A 19,770-nucleotide genomic window follows, 5' to 3' on the forward strand; every position below is an offset into this window, starting at 1 on the left:
TATAATCGCAGTAAAATGGTGGTCATTTATCATTTCATTTCATTTCACTCCATTTTATCATTTTTCATAAAAATAATTATATAAATTAAAATAAGACATGACTTAAAAGTCTTAGTTACCAGGTTATAAAAGCCATTAAAAATTATTAGTTTTTAATGTAGGTAGTCTGCAAGTAATAGTGTTCTGTGGTAGTCTGTCACATAGATTATACACTTAATATATGTCTGTCACTCGAATCAAAACAAAGTGGTTATTTAATTAATTCATGTATTGCTTGACTTGTTTGTTTATAATTATTTAAAATAGATAGTTGTGAAGGGCTTATATTTTCACCATGAAGTATGTCACTAATAAATGAATATATAAAAAAAACAAATACCATTAATTTAATAATCTCATTACTTTTTCAGGCTAACTGTCGATGGTTTATTGGTCTATTTCCCATACGATTACATTTATCCGGAACAGTATGCTTATATGTTAGAGTTAAAACGTGCATTGGACGCTAAGGTATTCAAAATCTGTATTAAAAAAGGAATCTACTTTAAACAAAATCCTAAAATTTTAAGGTTATGTTGTGTATCTTGCTTGAACTTGTAGGGACATGGATTGTTAGAGATGCCTTCCGGAACCGGAAAAACCATATCGCTCCTGTCTTTAATCGTAGCTTATATGATACAGAACCCTCATCATGTCAGGTAATTAAAATGAACAAGAACATTAATGATTAAAATTAATTAATTATAAAAAAATATGTACATATACTTTTTCAGAAAGTTAATCTACTGCTCTCGTACAGTGCCAGAAATAGAAAAAGTGTTAGAAGAACTAAAGAATTTATTCAATTATTATGAGAAATCTCAAGGAGAGAAACCGAACTTAACAGGAGTTGTTCTTAGTTCCAGGAAAAACTTATGTATTCATCCTGATGTAAGTTTCAATTTATAAGTCTGAACAAAAAATATTGTGCATTTGTTATCTATGATTAGTACTATATTTTTGGAATTATCTTCTTCTTTCTTTTCTATTTCCCTAGGCCGTGATGTAGGGCTCAAATAAAATTCTTCCATTTATATCAGTCTTGGGCAGTCTGTTCTAGCTCCTCTCATGTCATGTCCAAAACGCCCAGTTTCTGCTCTACTTTTGTTTTGGAATTATTTTAAAACAAATTTAAGTAACAAATGCATAGACAAAAAATATTAGAACCTTCCACCCTTGACCCATGCTCTATTGATTTGTGATTGCTAAATTTCAGTATCAGGATACTGGATGAAACACTTGTACGTAATTTAATACCTAAAAAGTAGGTGCCATGTTTGTGGCTTTATCATTCTGCTAGAAAAACATAAATGATCATAAATTGTTTTCTCCTTTTGAGTGCTCCTCAAATAGTAATCAGCCTAAGGAACTAGGGCATAGATTCCAGTTTGAAACAGCAAGATAAATAAAAAAAATTGAAATTTTTAACTAATGAAGATTTACAATATATAACAAAAAGAGACCTCATGAAACTTATTAAAATAATTAAAAAATACTTCATTCCCGAAGCTCTTATTTCATAAGCCCTTGATTTATTTATTTCAAAGAGAAACAAAAGCACTACAAAATTTTATTAAAGAACTTAAGTTAATTATTAAACTTATAGGTGACTTTTGGCATCATGGGAAATTTCCACCAAATAAATAATGTGGACCACATAATAATATGATTACCTCTCATCACTTCATTTGAAAATAATGCGTAGAGAAAATGCATACTTAAATTTATTTTATTAATAGGATATTATCGAAAAATTAATCTATTGTAATTTTTTTTAATAACAGGTATCAAGAGAAAGAGAAGGGAAGCTTGTAGATGGCAAATGTCATGCCCTCACAGCAAGCTATATACGAGACAGGCATGAACGTGATAGCTCTGTGCCAATTTGTAAGTTCTCGCCTTGATATGAGTTGTCTATTATCAAAGGTGGCAATCTGTGCATTTGGACAAAAAAATTTTATTGATATGTTTTTTTTATTTTTTTTTTATTGCCTTTGTAGGCAGACGGGCATACGGCCCACCTGATGGTGAGTGGTTACCGTCGCCCATGGACTTCAGCAATGCCAGGGGCAGAGCCAAGCCGCTGCCTACCGCTTAATACTCTCCACAAGCCTCGTTTGAAGAAGGACATGTCATAGCGCTCGGGAAACACCATGGAGGGGAGCTCATTCCATAGCCGGATGGTACGTGGCAAAAAAGATCTCTGGAAACGCACTGTGGATGATCGCAGTGGCTCCAGGTTGTATGGATGAACTCTACTCCGGTGGCGGGCGGTGCGATGGTAAAAACGAGATGCTGGTATCATCTCGAACAATTCCTCAGAGCACTCCCCATGGAACATACGGTACAAAATACAGAGGGAACCGAAGTCCCTCCGCAGACCCAGAGGCTCCTATTGATATGTCAATACAGATTGATTTGAATATAATCGTCTCCTTCAAAGAATACGGTTCAAAACCTGCATTAAATAAAGGTTAATACTTAACCTGTTATTTATCTAAGATGTCGTTCAGAAGAGTTTTGTGACTGCCAATGGAATACAAAGTCAATAATTCGTTTTTCTGATTTACCAATCATTGTCCAAAAGTCAGATTGCCGGCTTTGATAATAGTCGACTCATATAAAATATGTCTAAATTAATCTGTTTTTTTATTTTTATTTATTGCTTAGATGGGTGGATGAGCTCACAGTCCACCTGGTGTTAAGTGGTTACTGGAGCCCATAGACATCTACAACGTAAATGCGCCACCCACCTTGAGATAAAAGTTCTAAGGTCTCAGTATAGTTACAATGACTGCCCCACCCTTCAAACCGAAATGCATTACTGCTTCACGGCAGAAATAGGCGGGGTGGTGGTACCTACCCGCGCGGACTCACAAGAGGTCCTACCACCAGTAGTTACGCAAATTATAATTTTGCGGTTTTTATTTTTATTACACAATGTTATTTCTTTCACCTTGGAAGTTAATCGAGAACATTTGCTTATTATGTATTTTATTAGTATATGAAAGACTTGCATAGATATAAGATATTTACAACCGCTATATGTAGCAACTTGATTATTTATTTATTTCACATGCCGATAAGCATCAGTCACTGCTCAGTATCCTGTGGGCTGTACCTGCTACTGTGGATAAAAAAACTATTACTGTATTTTGTCATTGTGACCCCATAGACACAGGCTTAAATAGCTATGTATCTTGAGATAATACAACTTCACAATGGAGCTGCATTATGTAACACGTTGGTAAAGGTTATATGCCTGGGGATCTTTGGATAAATATTCAGATCCTCTTAAACTCATATTTGGTTAGACTTGTAGAACTAAATGAATATTATTGCAGGTCAATTTTATGAGGGCTTCAATCGTGAAGGCAAAGAGTCTATGTTACCATACGGAGTCTACACTATGGATGATATGAAACAATATGGTGCTGATAGAAATTGGTGTCCATATTTTCTTGCGAGATTTGCTGTGAGCAGTAATTTAATTAATTTTTAATTTGTTTTGAATTTTTTTATCATTTACTTTTATTTTACACTGTCATAGTTCGTGTTGTGATGAGGTAACAAAAAACCATAGACTTTGATTCTTATTGGATTAGACACCCACGATGTGAATATAAATATAATTTTTTTTTATATTAATTAGTTACCAAACATATATTTGGTTACAATTTCTACTAATCTCTCTTTAATTAATTAATTAAATTTCTCTTTAATTAATTGACGTTTTTAGTATTGTATTTCAATAAAAAATAATTGTCATATTTCATCTATTCACTGAAAGCTATCTACTACTACTTAAGCCAGCATCAATTTCAATAAGATGGTAGTATTTTTATCCTGCACAGGTGAGGACTATCGTTGTACCTATTTCGTCTATGAAGTCTTAATGTGACTAGTTAAATAACTAGAACTTCCACTTCATGTCTTGAGGTTTGCTACATTTACTGTGTGGTGTCTATCACCTCTGGTAACAATTTAACTTAATAAGGTGGGTCGCAAGCTAATCTTCCCATCTAATTCAATATCACGGGTATATTTCAGATAATTCACGCTGAGATAGTGGTGTACTCATATCACTATTTGCTAGATCCAAAAATAGCAGAAGTTGTCTCGAAGGAACTGAACAGGGAGGCGGTGGTCGTGTTTGATGAGGCTCACAACATAGACAACGTGTGTATAGACTCCCTTAGTGTGAAGATCACGAGGCGGACCATAGACAAGAGCTCGCAGGCATTACAGCAACTTGAGAAGACTGTTGCAGAGTGAGTAATTAAGTAGCTGCTTTCCTTTTTAATTACTGTAGTGCGGTAGACGACGGGCTCACGACCAACTTTGAACGTCTTTTGAATCGCACGGGTAGGTACCACCACCCTGCCTATTTCTGCCGTGAAGGTTTGGGCAGCCGTTGTAACTATACTGAGATCTTAGAACTCATATCTCAAGGTGGGTGGCGCATTTACGATACGTTATAGATGTCTATGGACTCCGGTAACCACTTAACACCAGGTGGGCTATGAGGTCGTCCACCCATCTAAGCAATAAATAAAAATAAAACAAAAAGAATTTATGCAGTCATTAATATGAGGTAGAGCTGCTATAGATATAGATAGTTCCTATAGGTAATTGGAACCTCAGAGATATTTGTAACCTGATGTCCATCTCGTCAACCACTTCACAGCCGGTGGACCACAATCTTACTTGCGCATTGAAGTAAAACAGACTTTTACAAAGATTTTACAATAGATAGATAGATTTTACAATTATACAAGTCTTAGGTTCCAATTACACAAGAGAAAATTTGAACTTAACAGAATTCGTGACGAAGACGCGGCTCGTCTTACGATGGAGTACGAGCAACTGGTGGCAGGGCTGAAGGACGCCGCCATACAGAGGGAGACTGATACAATACTGGGCAACCCTATTTTACCCGATGAAGTGTTGAACGGTGAGCAATTGTCATGGCTAACGTTTTAATTACAACCTCATTGACTGAGAGTTTCATTTAAAATTGTATTACTTATTTAGAAATATATTAAAAGTTAAAAGCTATCCCACAAGCAGATTTAAATATTTTTGTAAGGAGTTTTAAGTACACATGTGTAACACTTGTACACGAATAAATTCTTTGAAGAAGGAATAACATCACATAACAAACATGAAATGCTGAAATTCTTAATGCCGGTATGGGTAAATACTAGAACCCTGCCTATTTATGTCACGAAGCAGCAACGTGTTCCGGTGTGTAGGGTATGTCAGCCGTGCTGACCGAATGGTTGTCTGTAAAGTCGGTATACGGACGATAGCTTTACGTGATAACGTCAGTAGCACAACTATCCGAACTGCCAGCTCTGACGTCACGCGAAAAGAGAGTTATATGCGTCATAAGCCAACGCTTGGGCCAATAGTTAGTGCTTTTCTATCGCTTGTTCCGCGCTCTCGCTTGCACGCCCAAGCGGAACGCGATACTTTTTCGGGCGTGCAGCCGGTGTTCATCGATTTTATTATTAGGGAGTCCAACACTCTAATATATATTAGCGTATACATTAAGTACCTGTATTTTCTACATGGATACCAAGTTTCAACTCAATCGGATGCACGGTTCAGTAGTTATAACGGAGAATCCGTAAAAACCACTGTAGATTTATATATTAGTATAGTTTATCACCTTATCGATAGTTTTGTTTATAATTGCAGAGGTTGTACCCGGTAACATCAGGAACGCCGAGCACTTTCTCAGCTTCCTGAAGCGGTTCATCGAATATGTGAAGACCAGACTGCGCATACAGCATGTGGTGCAAGAGTCTCCTGCGGGTATGCATTACTTACGGAGAAGTCCTGATTGATCCGTTTTTGCCTGTGCAATAGCGGGCTACGCCCATCGTCACGGCGCGAACGTTAATATCCACATTTAAGGGGTTCAATGAGTATTCCGTGTGGTAGTGTGGTAGTGTTGTACTAAATAATAATAATAAAGGATAAAGAAGTTTAACTTCTCGTTCTTCTCTATATGTACGAAAGTTAGCAGAAAATACTTTAGTTAAAAAAAGTCATTATTCATAATATTGGTAAATTTCAGAGATCTTGGAAAAAACAGAAATTGATGTAAAGAAAAAGAAATCGCTATGACATCCGCTATGAGATATGACATGTCGTCAAATGAGGCTTACAACGAGTACTCAACGGTAGACAGCGGTTTTTTTGTGTCCCTGGCATTGCTGACGTTCATGAGTGACGGTGACCACTTACCATTAGGTTTTCTTTAATTTTTTTTATTGGGTTTTTTTTATTTAGATGGGTGGACGAGCTCACAGCCCACCTGGTGTTAAGTGGTTACTGGAGCCCATAGAAATCTACAACGTAAATGCGCCACCCACCTTGAGACAAGTTCTAAGGTCTCAGTATAGTTACAACGGCTGTCCCACCTTTCAATCCGAAACGCATTACTGCTTCACGGCTGAAATAGGCAGGGTGGTGGTACCTACCCGGGCGGACTCACAAGAGGTCCTACCACCAGTAGGTGGGCCGTACGCTCGTCTATCTTCGAGGGCAATAAAAATAAGGAAAGAAAGAAGAAAATTTCGTGCAAAGTGACTCTCATCATGTTGAAATTAATAAGCACAGTATTATGGGACAATGGCTAGAATGTCTAGTAGAACATTATGCCCAGTAAAATTACGATCAACAGGTTTCTTAAAAGACGTATCGAGTCGGGTGTGCATAGAACGGAAGCCGCTACGATTCTGCGCATCTCGCCTCGCCTCCCTGATGAGAACGCTCCAGATACCGGATCCGTCGCACTTATCATCGCTAGTCCTGATCACGCATCTCGCGACCCTGGTCTCGACCTACACCAAGGGCTTCACGATCATAATCGAGCCCTTCGACGACAAAACGCCGAATGTTTCGAATCCTATATTGCATTTTTCGTGAGTATTTCCTTATCAGTAAGTTGTATGTTTTGTGTGATGCAAATGTTAAAATTCTAAAATAGTGCACGTCACATGGCAGAAGTGAAACTTCTTTAACGACAGGATAGATAACTATTTTCTTCGAAAGCCCGATAAATGTCGAATTTCGTTTAGCCCAAAGAAGTTGAACTTCTATAATGGTTGAGAAGAAAGAAATCCTCAATGACTATAATATTTGTAATCTATCTCTTTTGTCCAGATGTATGGACTCCTCAATAGCGATGCGGCCGGTCTTCGCGAGGTTCCAGACCGTCATCATCACGTCAGGTACAATACTCCACATCCTTGAACTCAAAAAGGACATTTTATATACAATTCCGAGTCTTAAATTCAATTAACCCAAGTAAGACAAATATGAAAGGAGAATGACCAAAAGTCGTCTAGCAAACTTGCATGTTGCAGAATCAAAATAACATCGAAATAGTTTTCTCATTTGTTACAATCAATTTCACTACAGAAATATTTTATACAGGACCGGAATTATAATTTTAAGATTAACCAAAAATTGTTCGCATCATTTCCGTATTAAAGTCATGACATGACGTTTCGTTCTCTCTATTTAGACAAGACTACTCATGTATGAATTTGTAGACTCAATCATTACAAAAATGATATCAAAATCTTATACAGTTAAATAACTAGGTATATTATATTATTATTATATTATATTTTACAACGTATTGAATTACGATTTTGTCATTAAGTTAAAATAATTATTTTTTCTGTGTTCCGTTTCACGCAGACGCAACTGTATACAACGCTATATGATATATATGTTTTGTTTGTGGGCTTAACATTATTACTTGAAAACCCGGTTAATTATGGGGAAGCGAACACTTTTATTCGATAATATATAAAGCGTAGTCGATAATAAATAAAGATTTATTGTGTAACAACTTAAGACGGAATTCCATACATATGTGGTCATTGTCCTTTGTTCTTCAATTCTTACCTACAATATCATAAGGAATACAAGTCTCAACAAAGCTTAAAGGTTATACAAATCGGTTTGCTACAACAACTTTAGAAACTATATAAGAAATAATAATCTTAAGTAATATTTTTTTATTAATAATATTTCTATAATTATATAATTAATTATAATTGGAATAATTGGAAATATATGTATATATACCACAGCCACAGCTTATATTTTTAAATGTCCATTGTATCTAATACTGAAACGATATGTCGTTCCCAAAGATCTTGAAAGTAAGTTAAACAGCCAATTGTAGATGGGAGAATTTCAGCGAATAAAATGTTTTCGTTGATATGACAAAGAACGTAAATGCTGTTTGGCTGCTAGCTGTATAGTGCTACGCGCTTGGGTTCGGGATAAATAAAATGTCAACCGAAGTACAAATTAAAACTATATTTAACACTTAGAACGCTTACAGAGCATTTCGTCGTTGTCAAACCAAAATCTGCTATGTGCACTTTTTGAGATTTTAACTTTTTGACCTTTTCGTATAGTTCACAGCCCTATCTACCGTAAAAAAAAAACTGTTATGTGTCTATAGCTTGAATATTTATCTACAGCTTTCATTTGATATATGTATATAGTTCTTAAAAATTCACATTCATATAAAATTTTATACGAAAATGTTTTTACTCGTTAATTCAAAATAGTTTTTGCACATAGCAGATTTTGGTTTGACAGCGACGACTTAACAATTCGTAATACGCTTCTTCGGCTTCGCTTCAGGTGATCCGTTCGCTTGTTTCGCTCCGAGTAGCTCCGATAACTAACTGCCTTTGTGTCATCTCTGCAACGGTTTTATAGTCGATACGACTTCCCTAGAATTATCGAGAACAGGTCGAGTAGTTTCGATACGGGTTTCCGCTATTTGATAATAGATGGCGTTGTACTTCTCGAGCGTTCTCGATTTTACTAGTTCTTATTATTTTTTATTATTATTTATTTATTTATGTACACACAAAAAAGAAGACATTAATAGTAATAGGAAAATTATGTACAAAGGCACTGCTTATTTCTTTAAGAAATCTCTTCCAGCAGACCTGCGAGAGGATTATGAGAATAATAATTAAAAAGGGATAAGTGTGTGTAGAACAGCTAAAATAACAAATACAACATGAGAATTATAGTAACGCAAATACACATAGTAAATTGTTCACGCAAATTCACATGTAATTATTACTCTGTAGAAACGAAATTGTTTATCTGTATTAGATCAGTACGAAGCCGTAATAATCTATGTTAATGTTCAGTTTTGTCATTCAACTACTCTGTTCGCTCTCTGCCCAAGCGCCCCTCACGCGAACGGACGCGTCTTCAGTACTCTTCAATCAGACTTGAATATAATTAAATGTTGTAATTCAGACAAAATACAATTGTTCATAAGAAGTCAGTGCTTTTATTACTCAGACTATCAGTACGTACGCTGCATGCGATCCAGCCGAGCCCGTCTGGTGGCCCATGAAAATCAGTAACCATGCTCATTCGACCGCCATATTCAACATAAATATTGTTAAACTTGAATACAAAATATTATAAGTAACACAGTATATACGAAGAGCATAGAACAATGATCATTCGGTTGATGAGAAATAGAATTGTTTGAACTTGTACTTAAAACAGAAACAGACTTGCAAACTCGAATGTTAGCCGGCAACGTTCTTATATTAGTTTCTGTTCTTATACTAGTTGCTGTTATTCGACGATAGATGGCATTGCTCTTGCCAGCGTAACAATAGTTTCGTGGAAATTTCAGGAACCCTCTCGCCGCTGGACATGTACCCGAAGATCCTGGACTTCAATCCGGTGATAATGAGCTCCTTCACCATGACCCTGGCCAGGCCGTGCATACTGCCCATGGTTAGTTTTGTCAGTCGGGATCCTTAGCTCATAGAACTTGCGATATATTGTAAATAGGTTAGTCGTGAGCTCTCGTGAATCACTGGATGTACTGAGGGTGGAGGAAGGGAGAATGTCCACGAGCTGCTCATCACTGTTGAAGCTGACAGAACTGATATATCAATTGATTTCACAGAGACATAAGATTACTCTTTAGTCATATCGGAAGATCTGGTTTCAAGTGTTCACCGGATCCCGTAGTCATATCATAACGTGCATAACGCTACCCACCATGAGGCTTGAGGTCAAACTCTCAATATTGTCTAACGGCGGTACGAAACCCGAAACGCGTTAGTGCATTTTTATGCGAGTTAATATACATTAATTAGATGGCGTTGCTGGGTTTATTTACTTGTCTTCATCACATTTAAATCATCAATCATCTTATTAGGTACATATTTTTACCTATCTTCTGTTTCATTCTAAACATTGAGATTGTACATGCACCATACAAAATATTTTTCACATGTTTAATAAAGCACAATCTGGTACCAGTAACAGACTACTACACATCACCAGCTAGTACCGCCCTTCAATAACAGATGGCGTTAGCATGCCTTAATTAGACGCCTTCAGCTCTAACACTAGGAGCAGACTGAGGGACCCCGGTAACCGTATTCGTCGAACTCGACAAAGAGTTCGCCGTGCAACCTAACCCATGCATCAGCCCGTCGAGTTTCTCGCCGGATCTTCTCAGCGGGTCGCGATTCCGATCCGGTAGTAGATTCATTAGCAAAGCAGCTGCTCTTGAGTTGTTAGGTCTCCTTCGGAGGCGCTCGGGCAGCTGTTAGCAAATCCTACCTCTCCTGGCTGAGCCCTTGCTCGCCCACCTGTCCTGGTGAAACCGAAAAGAGCCCGGAGGAATTTCCAGTAATCCTTTGTTCATAAAAAAATGGCGTTAGCTGTAGGTTCATACAAATATCCATGCACGTTTGCGTCCCTCTGTACCTAATAATTGTTTTTTGTTATATCTTTCAGATAGTATCGAAGGGCAGCGATCAGGTGGCCATATCGTCCAAGTACGAGACGAGAGAGGACGTCGCCGTCATAAGGAACTACGGGCAGCTGCTGGTCGAGGTACCGTTCTCGTACTGCGCCGCCGCTTATAGTCATATGGATCTTGCACATGTCCACGAAAGACTCCTGCGATATGGCGACCATGTCACTTTTTTATTGCTTAGATGTGTGGGCGAACTTAAAGCCCACTGGTATTAAGAGCCCATAGACATCTGCAACGTAAATGCTGCCACTCACCTTGAGATATGAGTTCTAAGGTCTCAGTTTTTACAGTACAAACGCACCCCGCTGAAATGAGTTCTTTATATAATTATCGTCTCAGTTTGATTGTTACTCACTTAACAACGGATGGTCACAATTACAATGCCTATAGACAGTTTCGTCTAAACATAGACGCTCGCGTACCTGTCTTTGATATTAAATTTAACCACTTCTCATCGTCTTGAGAACAATCAAAACAATAAACCTCAATCTTACCGTTGTCTTCACCTACAACAATGCCGTCCTTATAAAACGGCACACAATATCTGAATATTATTATCTGTATATTTATAGGTGAAGCAAAAACTTTGTACCCCTTTTTATGAAAATTTTGCGGAGTAGTATGAAATATCTCACACTCATAGAGAATATTGTTACGCGCTGGGGTTCGGGATAAATAAAAATTCTACGGTAGTACAAATTAGCACTTAAATCACTTTAAAATTTTCAATTTACTTCTTTCGCTTCGCTTCAGCTGATCCGTTCGCTGTTTCGCTTCGAGTAGATTCGATTAACAAACTGATCCATGTCATCACTGCCGGCGATACGACATCCCTAGAATTATTGAAAACATCCCTCACAAGTCAGGTATTTTCAATATGCGTTTCTGCTGTCTGACAACAGATGGCGTTGCACTTCTCGATCGTTCTACATTTTACTGGTTCTTTTGATATTCGTTTCTGCTGTTCGACGATAGATGGCGTTACTCTTACCGGCGTAACAATATAGAGGAGCGCACTTTTTTTTATTGCTTAGATGGGTGGATGAGCTCACAGCCCACCTGGCGTTAAGTTTAATATTATTTATCTATAGTGTAGTGTACAACTGGGAAACCATTAGTACTGTTACGCCGGTAAGAGTAACGCCATCTATCGCCGAATAGTCGAACGAATATCGAAGGATCTAGTAACATCTAGAACGCTCGAGAAGTACAACGTCATCTATTGCCAGATAACGGAAATACACAATACTAGACTTTTGTGAAATATTCTCGACGATTCTCGGGATTTCGGCTCGACTATAAAAGCGTTGCAGAGATGCCTTCAGACACAGTCCACTGAGTTTCTCGCCTGATCTTCTCAGTGGGTTACAATTCCGATTCGGCTCGCTAGCTAGGGCTCATGTTAGAAATGTTGTCAGGTTTGAGCCCCGTGAGCTCACCTACTAGTTAAGGCTACGCTGATATAGCCTCTCAAGGCTCTCAGCTTAGGTAGGAAAAAAAAACACGCAGTCAGTAATCGGAACAGCGAAAGGATCACCAGAAGCGAAGCGGAAGAAGCGAATTGAGAGTTTTAAAGCGTTTGTTAAGTGTTTTAAGTGTTCTAAGTGCTAATATAGTGTTAACTTGTAATTCGGTAGAATTTTATTTATCCCGAATCCCAGCGCGTAACGGTACTTATAAATGAGTGTTAGTAAATATATGTTCTCTCATCTACAGATGTCGGCGTGCGTGCCTGACGGCGTGGTGTGCTTCTTCACGTCGTACCTGTATCTGGAGAGCGTCGTGGGGGCCTGGTACGACCAGGGTGAGCGGAAACTCGGCCACATAAACACGATGCAGCGTGATGTCCGCGGGCCCCTCTCGTAACAAATGTAACGCGTGTGCAGGTGTAGTCGCGAGTCTGCAGCGACACAAGCTGCTGTTCATCGAGACGCAAGACTCCGCCGAGACGAGCTTCGCCCTCATCAACTACATCAAGGCAAGTGGCGCCGCCGCCCCACCAGCGGGACCCTTACATATAGAGCATCACTAGTTACTGTCAGAAATTTTAAGGATGATTAATTATACTCGTGAAGCAGTAATGCGTTCCGGTGTGAAGGGGGGGGGGGGGGGGCGTTTAACTATACTGAGACCTTAGAACTCATATCTCAAGGAGGGTTGCGCATTTACGTTGTAGATGTCTATGGGCTCCAGTAACCACTTAACACCAGGTGGGCTGTGACTTCGTCCACCCATCTAAGCAATAAAAAGGATTGTGTGTTTTATGAAACCACGCTAAAAGTGAAACTTTTTTTTTCACATTATAGACATTTAACTCTGACAAACACCATTTACATTAAACACTGACAAAAACAAACAATAGCGTGGATCACTGGCACAAATGAGTAATAGTCTATACACTACACGGTCAGCTGCTGCGAACTATAGGCGCCGCCATATTGGCCTTGGCTGCTCTGACGAGCGCCTTTCACTTTATCCCTACTCCGCGGCCGACCGTCACGCGACATGCAACACACAGACGGAAAAGTTTGAGACGATGTAATAAAAGTTTCACTTTAAAATCTAACTTTACACCAGTGTGCTTAGTGCGAGTTTTTAACGTTCTCGATAGCGTAAAAGTTAACTCGAATTTGTATGGAGTTGGAACGTTTGCGTACGTTTGCCGCTAGAGGCGCTGTTCCAACTGCATACTAAATTGGGTTAACTTTTACGCTATGTTAAAAAACTCGCACTAACCACACTGAGCCAAATATGTATTTATAACAGACTTCGTAGTGCCTCCATCGATAAATCTATATATATAAAAATGAATTGCTGTTCGTTAGTCTCGCTAAAACTCAAGAACGGCTGGACCGATTTTAGCTTTTGATCTTCAATTATTTGTGGAAGTCCAGAGAAGGCTTAAAACATAGATAAATATGAAAATGCTCGGAATGAAATAAAAATAACAATTTTGTTTTCCCTTAGATGTGTCACTTAGATTAGGATTTTGTTTATCGATTGAGGCCACTACGAAGTCTGCCCGGGTCAGCCAGTAAAAGATAAATATAAGATTTATCTACCTTTTAAACCTTATCTGGACTTCGTGCATCGTTGTATCTTGTGGTGTGAGGTGGGTGCGGTGCGCAGGCGTGCGAGTCGGGGCGCGGCGCCGTGCTGCTGTCCGTGGCCCGCGGCAAGGTGTCGGAGGGCGTGGACTTCGAGCACCACCTGGGCCGCGCCGTGCTCATGTTCGGCATCCCCTACGTGTTCACGCAGAGCCGCATCCTCAAGGCACGGCTCGACTACCTGCGGGAGAACTTCCAGGTGCGCCCTTGTTCATTGTATCGTATAAACGTTAAGAAACTATAAAAGTTATGCCAATTTTGTTGGGTGTATTTAACGCTACTGATGTTCGGAGGTCGCGTCCGAGGGCCCGTACTTACAGTCTTGTCAATCGTACGCAAATAGAGTTAACAATTAGTATTCTTAGTGCGAGTTTTTAACATCTCGATTGCGTAAAAGTTAACTCAAATTTGTATGGAGTTGGAACAGCGCCCCTATGTTTGTCGTTAGGCACACAGCTGACGTGCGGGGTTACGGAGCTTGACTACCTTCGTGTTAGATGAATTACAGCTACACGTACAGTTGTTTATATACTGAGATAGTGAACCTTCAAGTGAGACTCAAAATCCCCGAATACGTACATATTGTTACGCGCTGGGATAAATAAATGTTCCACCAAAGTACAACTAAAAACTGTATTCAACACTTAAAGCACCCTACAAACACTTTAAAACTCTCAATTCGCTTGTTCCGCTTGGCTTCAGGTGATCTGTTCCCTGTTTCGCTTCGAGTAGTTCCAATTACTGACTGACTGCGTGCCATCTCTGCAACGCTTTTATAATCGATACGACATCCATAGAATTATCGAGAATATTCCACAAAAGTCGAGAAATGTATTTTCGCTATCTGACAATACATGGCGTTGTACTTTTCGAGCGTTCTAGATGCTACTAGATCCTTCGATATTCGTTTAACCATTCGGCGATAGATGGCGTTACTCTTACCGGCGTAACAATACGCATCCAGAATTTAATGAACATGTACAATGTTTTTTTTTATTGTCCTTGTAGGCAGACGAGCATACGGCCCACCTGATGGTGAGTGGTTACCGTCGCCCATGGACTTCAGCAATGCCATGGGCAGAGCCAAGCCGCTACCTATCGTTGAGTACAACGTTGAGAACAAGCCTCGTTTGAAGAAGGACAAATCATAGAAATTGAAGTGGATTTTTTTTGTTTAATTGTTAGATTCGCGAGAACGACTTCCTGACGTTCGACGCGATGCGTCACGCCGCGCAGTGCGTCGGCCGCGCGCTCCGGTCAGTGGGACATCACACATTCATTCATTCTAAAATCATTATTGCATTCATCCTCATTCTCCTGTCCTCCTCCCAGTCACCCGGGGTCGGCGCGTTTTTTTTATTACTTTGATGGGTGGACGAGCTCACAGCCCACCTGGTGTTAAGTGGTTACTGGAGCCCATAGACATCTACGACGTAAATGCGCCGCGCCACCCACCTTGAGATATAAGTTCTAAGGTCTCAAGTATAATTACAACGGCTGCCCCACCCTTCAAACCAAAACGCATTACTGCTTCACGGCAGAAATAGGCAGAGTAGTGGTACCTACCCGCGCGGACTCACAAGAGGTCCTACCACCAGTAAAATTTCCAGTAGTGTTTCCTCCTTCCATACTCCTCTATCATATACCATTTCTTCGCTCACTCCCCTCCTACCCATATCGTCTTTCACACAATACATCCATTTCTTCTTAGGTCTACCTCTTCCTCTGTATCCTAGTTAACACTCTCTTACCGACTTCAGTTTCATTACGTCTCATCACATGTCCATACCATCCTAAACGCGCACTTCTCAACTTCTCTGTCACAGGTGCCACTTTCAGACTTCCTCTAACGTATTCATTCCGTATTCTATCCATTCTCGTTACTCCACACATCCATCGCAAGATTCGCATCACTGCTGCATGCAGAAATACATTATTGGGTTGTAAGTTCAAATTATTTAATCAACTATGTGCTTAGTGCGAGTTTTTTAACGTTCACGTTAGCGTAAAAGTTAAGGTAATTTTGTACTCAGTTGGAACAGCGCCCCTGGCGGCAATCGTAGGCAAACGATCCCATTCCATGCAAATATGAGTTAACTTTTACGCTATCGAGAACGTTAAAAAACTCGCACTAACCACATGATCAGGATGTTAGTTTAATAAATTTTAACGTGACCACATGAGAAGCACAAACCTTCACACAAAAAAGGAACTGACGTGACACGCACAAAAGAAAAATGCATTCGAATCGAGAACCTCCTCCGTTTTTGAGGTCGATTCGTTATAACTGAGTGAAAGGGTTTTAATGTGACTCGCTTAAGATTAAACTCGAGTATAATATATGAGTAAGTAATACTTAGTCATTTCCTTCTCGAGTTCTACCGGGCCTTAATGGTATTTATCACCGTGGTGGAACATGTTCCAGCGGTAAGACGGACTATGGCATCATGGTGTTCGCGGACAAGCGGTTCAGCCGCGCCGACAAGCGCAGCAAGCTGCCGCGCTGGATCCAGGAGCACTTGCGGGACTCGCTCTGCAACCTCAGCACCGAGGAGGCCGTGCAGGTGCGCCTTCCCCTCCCTCCCCCCCCCTTACAGCCCACCTGGTGTTAAGTGGTTACTAGAGCCCATAAACATCTACAACGTAAATGTGCCACCCACCTTGAGATATAAAGTCTATCTAAGGTTCTAAGGTCTCAGTATAGTTACAACGGCTGCCCCACCCTTCAAACCGAAACGCATTACTGCTTCACGGTAGAAATAGTCGGATTAGCGGTAGGCAGCGGCTTGGCTCTGCCCCTGGCATTGCTGAAGTACATGGGCGACGGTAACCACTCACCATCAGGTGGGCCGTATGCTCGTCTGCCTACATGCGCAATTAAAAAAAAGAAAGATTGGTGGTACCTACCCTTGTGGACTCACAAGACATCCCACCACCAGTAATTGCGCAGATTATAATTTTGCAGGTTTGATTTATATTGCACGATGTTATTCCTTCAGCGTGGTAGTCAATCGTGAACATTTGTTGAGTACGTGTATTTCTTTGGAAAAATTGGTACCCGCCTGCGGGATCCGAACGCCGGTGCATCGCTATATACAAATGTCGAATGCACCGGACGTCTTATCCATTAGGCCACGACGACTTCCTGATGTGAGGACCGCACGTTTCAGATCTGCAAGCGTTGGCTGCGGCAGATGGCGCAACCCTTCACCCGCGAGGACCAGCTCGGCGTGTCACTGCTCACGCTGCAGCAGCTACAGTCCCAAGAGCAGCAAGACAAAATAGAGAAACAAGTCATACAGAAATAAACGGACTCACCACTCAACCTGTATGCGGCTAGTGGCCGATTTTATGTCGCGGCCACAGTGGCCCCGGGTCAGCACTGAGTTTCCTAGTCGTTATGGTCTGGTTATACAGTGGGAACAACTTGGCGGAGACATGGTATTGTGGCCATGCCTCCTACACAGACCAGACGCTGTTTATTGATTTATTACTATTTTATACCGAAAACAAAAACATACGTACAGGTCAGTACAAAAGTGTATCTGAATATATTTTTTTAAGGTGATAACATCTTATTTATAAATCGATGAACACCGGCTGCACGAACGAAAAAGTGTCACGCTCCGCTTGGGCGTGCAAGCGAGAGCGCGGAACAAGCGATAGAGAGGCACGATTGGCTTAAGCGTTGGCTTATGACGCATTTAACACTCTTCTCGCGTGACGTCAGAGCTGGCAGTTCGAATGGTTCTGCTACTGATGTTATCACGTAGGGCTATCGTCCGTATACCGACTTTACAGACAACCAATTCTTTAATTAATTATTATTAAGCACAAAATGTAAACTAAAATACTCTTGAAAGAATACAAATAATATTTCTCAATATTCACTGCAATTATTAAACTGTTATTACTATTTGGAAATAAAATACGAATTATCAGTCTTTAGACCTATGATTTTATTGAATGTTTTTAATTAATTATTTTTAATATTATTCGGCGGTATGGTAGTTAGTGGTCTTGATTGCTGGGGTCGTGAATTCGATTCCCATATCGGGAAAACATTCGTGTGACAATGAAATTAGTTTGCTCTGTTGCTGGATGTTCAATACCTATATGTGTATATATTTAAACATATCGAGGGGTGAAAGGCTGGCTTAAGCGACATTTTTGCAACTTTTCAGGAGAGCGATTTAGAGTTTAAGTTTTGGTTTTTCCAAAATTTTACATAGCGACGCTTGAAAGGCAAACGTGACTAAGCGACAATGCGTGAACTTTACAGTAGACTAATTTAAAGTGGAAATACCTGAAAACAAAATTTATTTTAACGAATCTAGCTGTAGTAGAATCTAGGATCTACCTAGTATCTGTAGGATTCAAATGATTTTAATAGACCTAGAAATATATTTTTTTTGCGCATCGAATATGGTTATTGCCTATCATTTATGTACAAAACAGTTATTGTCGCTTAGTCACGTTTGCCTTTCAAGCGTAGTAATCATAAAAAAAATTCTTCAGCTATTTCAATGGGGTAAACTTAATCGAAGTTCAATTAAAAATATCGAACTGTTGATGCTAATACCAAATGAAACGGACCGTTAATTACAAAAGTAAATGTCGTGTGGTTTTTTTATTGCTTAGATAGGTGGATGAGCTCACATCCCACCTGGTGTTAAGTGGTTACTGGAGCCCATGGACGTCTACAACGTAAATGCGCCACCCACCTTGAGATATAAGTTCTAAGGTCTCAGTATAGTTACAACGGCTGCCCCACCCTTGAAACCGAAACGTATTACTGCTTCACGGCAGAAATAGGCGGGGTGGTGGTACCTACCCGTGCGGGCTCACAAGAGGTCCTACCAACAATAGAAATGTCGCTTAAACCAAATAGCCTTTCACCCTTCGATATATAAGTATGTAGTTAAGTGAATCTCTAGTTGTCACAGCGCGGCGCACCTTGTGCCCGGGCGACGGTGTGAGTTGGTCCCCAATTATTTCGATGCCTCCAATGAACACTAACTCAACATTTTGAAATATTCGTTTTTCACGCAAATCGCTTCACTATTTTAAAAGTATTACAATTAATCATTATTGATGGGGTTCGAAGCAAGAGTAAATCAGCTAGTTACACAAAAAAACCATAAATATATCTGCAATAATGATTTTATCAACTTTTTTCGTTTAAACGCTCCTCCTGTAAATCTACGAATTTGGAGTTAGCGTAGTGTTCATTGGAGGCATCGATTTATTAATTGTTACTGGAGCACCTATTAGCACGTAACCGAATTTTATTAATAATAAATATCATTTGTATGAATCTACCTGTTTTATTATGGCATCCTCCTTAAACAACATGAAGATATTTTTTTCTTGCCTTAAACTATTGAATGAGGTCACGACTCGCCTGGTGTTAAATGGTTATCAGATGTACATAAAAAACATTAATCCCGCTACCCACCTTGAGATATGAGATGATTATGAAATTATGTGGATATATGTGAGGGTCCTACATATTTCTATATAAATTATGTGCGCGAACACATCGTAGTACAAGGAGCGTGGGGCGTCCTCCAACCAGGTGGACTGACGACTTTGTGCGCACGGCGGGAAGTCGTTGGATGCGGAAGGCGGAGGACCGCATTGGGGAAGGCCTATGTCCAGCAGTGGGCAGATAAAGGCTGATGATGATGATGATGATGATGATGAACACATCGTAGTCTCTGCACGCCCGCATTTTAATGGTCTCTTATGTCATTCGAATGTTATCCTACT

The 19,770-nt window shown here is 39.8% G+C and overlaps 1 protein-coding gene across 1 annotated transcript; it reads left to right on the forward strand.

Annotated features, from left to right (window-relative positions):
• Positions 1-160: 160 nt before the first annotated feature.
• Positions 161-19,315, forward strand: LOC101742294 (general transcription and DNA repair factor IIH helicase subunit XPD). Its single transcript, XM_038018338.2, has 19 exons — positions 161-339; positions 411-510; positions 601-698; positions 774-930; positions 1,824-1,926; positions 3,384-3,514; positions 4,090-4,310; positions 4,860-4,993; positions 5,743-5,859; positions 6,734-6,974; positions 7,216-7,283; positions 9,749-9,852; positions 10,870-10,968; positions 12,608-12,695; positions 12,778-12,869; positions 14,021-14,197; positions 15,184-15,254; positions 16,424-16,562; positions 17,169-19,315. Exons 1-19 carry the CDS (start codon positions 335-337, stop codon positions 17,304-17,306), a joined length of 2,283 nt encoding a protein of 760 aa, XP_037874266.1. The 5' UTR covers positions 161-334; the 3' UTR covers positions 17,307-19,315.
• Positions 19,316-19,770: the final 455 nt, after the last annotated feature.

The sequence above is a fragment of the Bombyx mori genome, chromosome 21 (assembly GCF_030269925.1).
Source record: "Bombyx mori chromosome 21, ASM3026992v2".
NCBI classification, from domain to species: domain Eukaryota; kingdom Metazoa; phylum Arthropoda; class Insecta; order Lepidoptera; family Bombycidae; genus Bombyx; species Bombyx mori.

What these genes read in the sequence shown, in the direction of transcription:
- LOC101742294 (XM_038018338.2), top strand. An exon ending in ATTTTCTTGCGAGATTTGCT is followed by an intron (nt 3,515 to 4,089) that starts GTGAGCAGTAAT and finishes GGTATATTTCAG; the next exon opens with ATAATTCACGCTGAGATAGT. An exon ending in GGGGGCCTGGTACGACCAGG is followed by an intron (nt 12,696 to 12,777) that starts GTGAGCGGAAAC and finishes ACGCGTGTGCAG; the next exon opens with GTGTAGTCGCGAGTCTGCAG.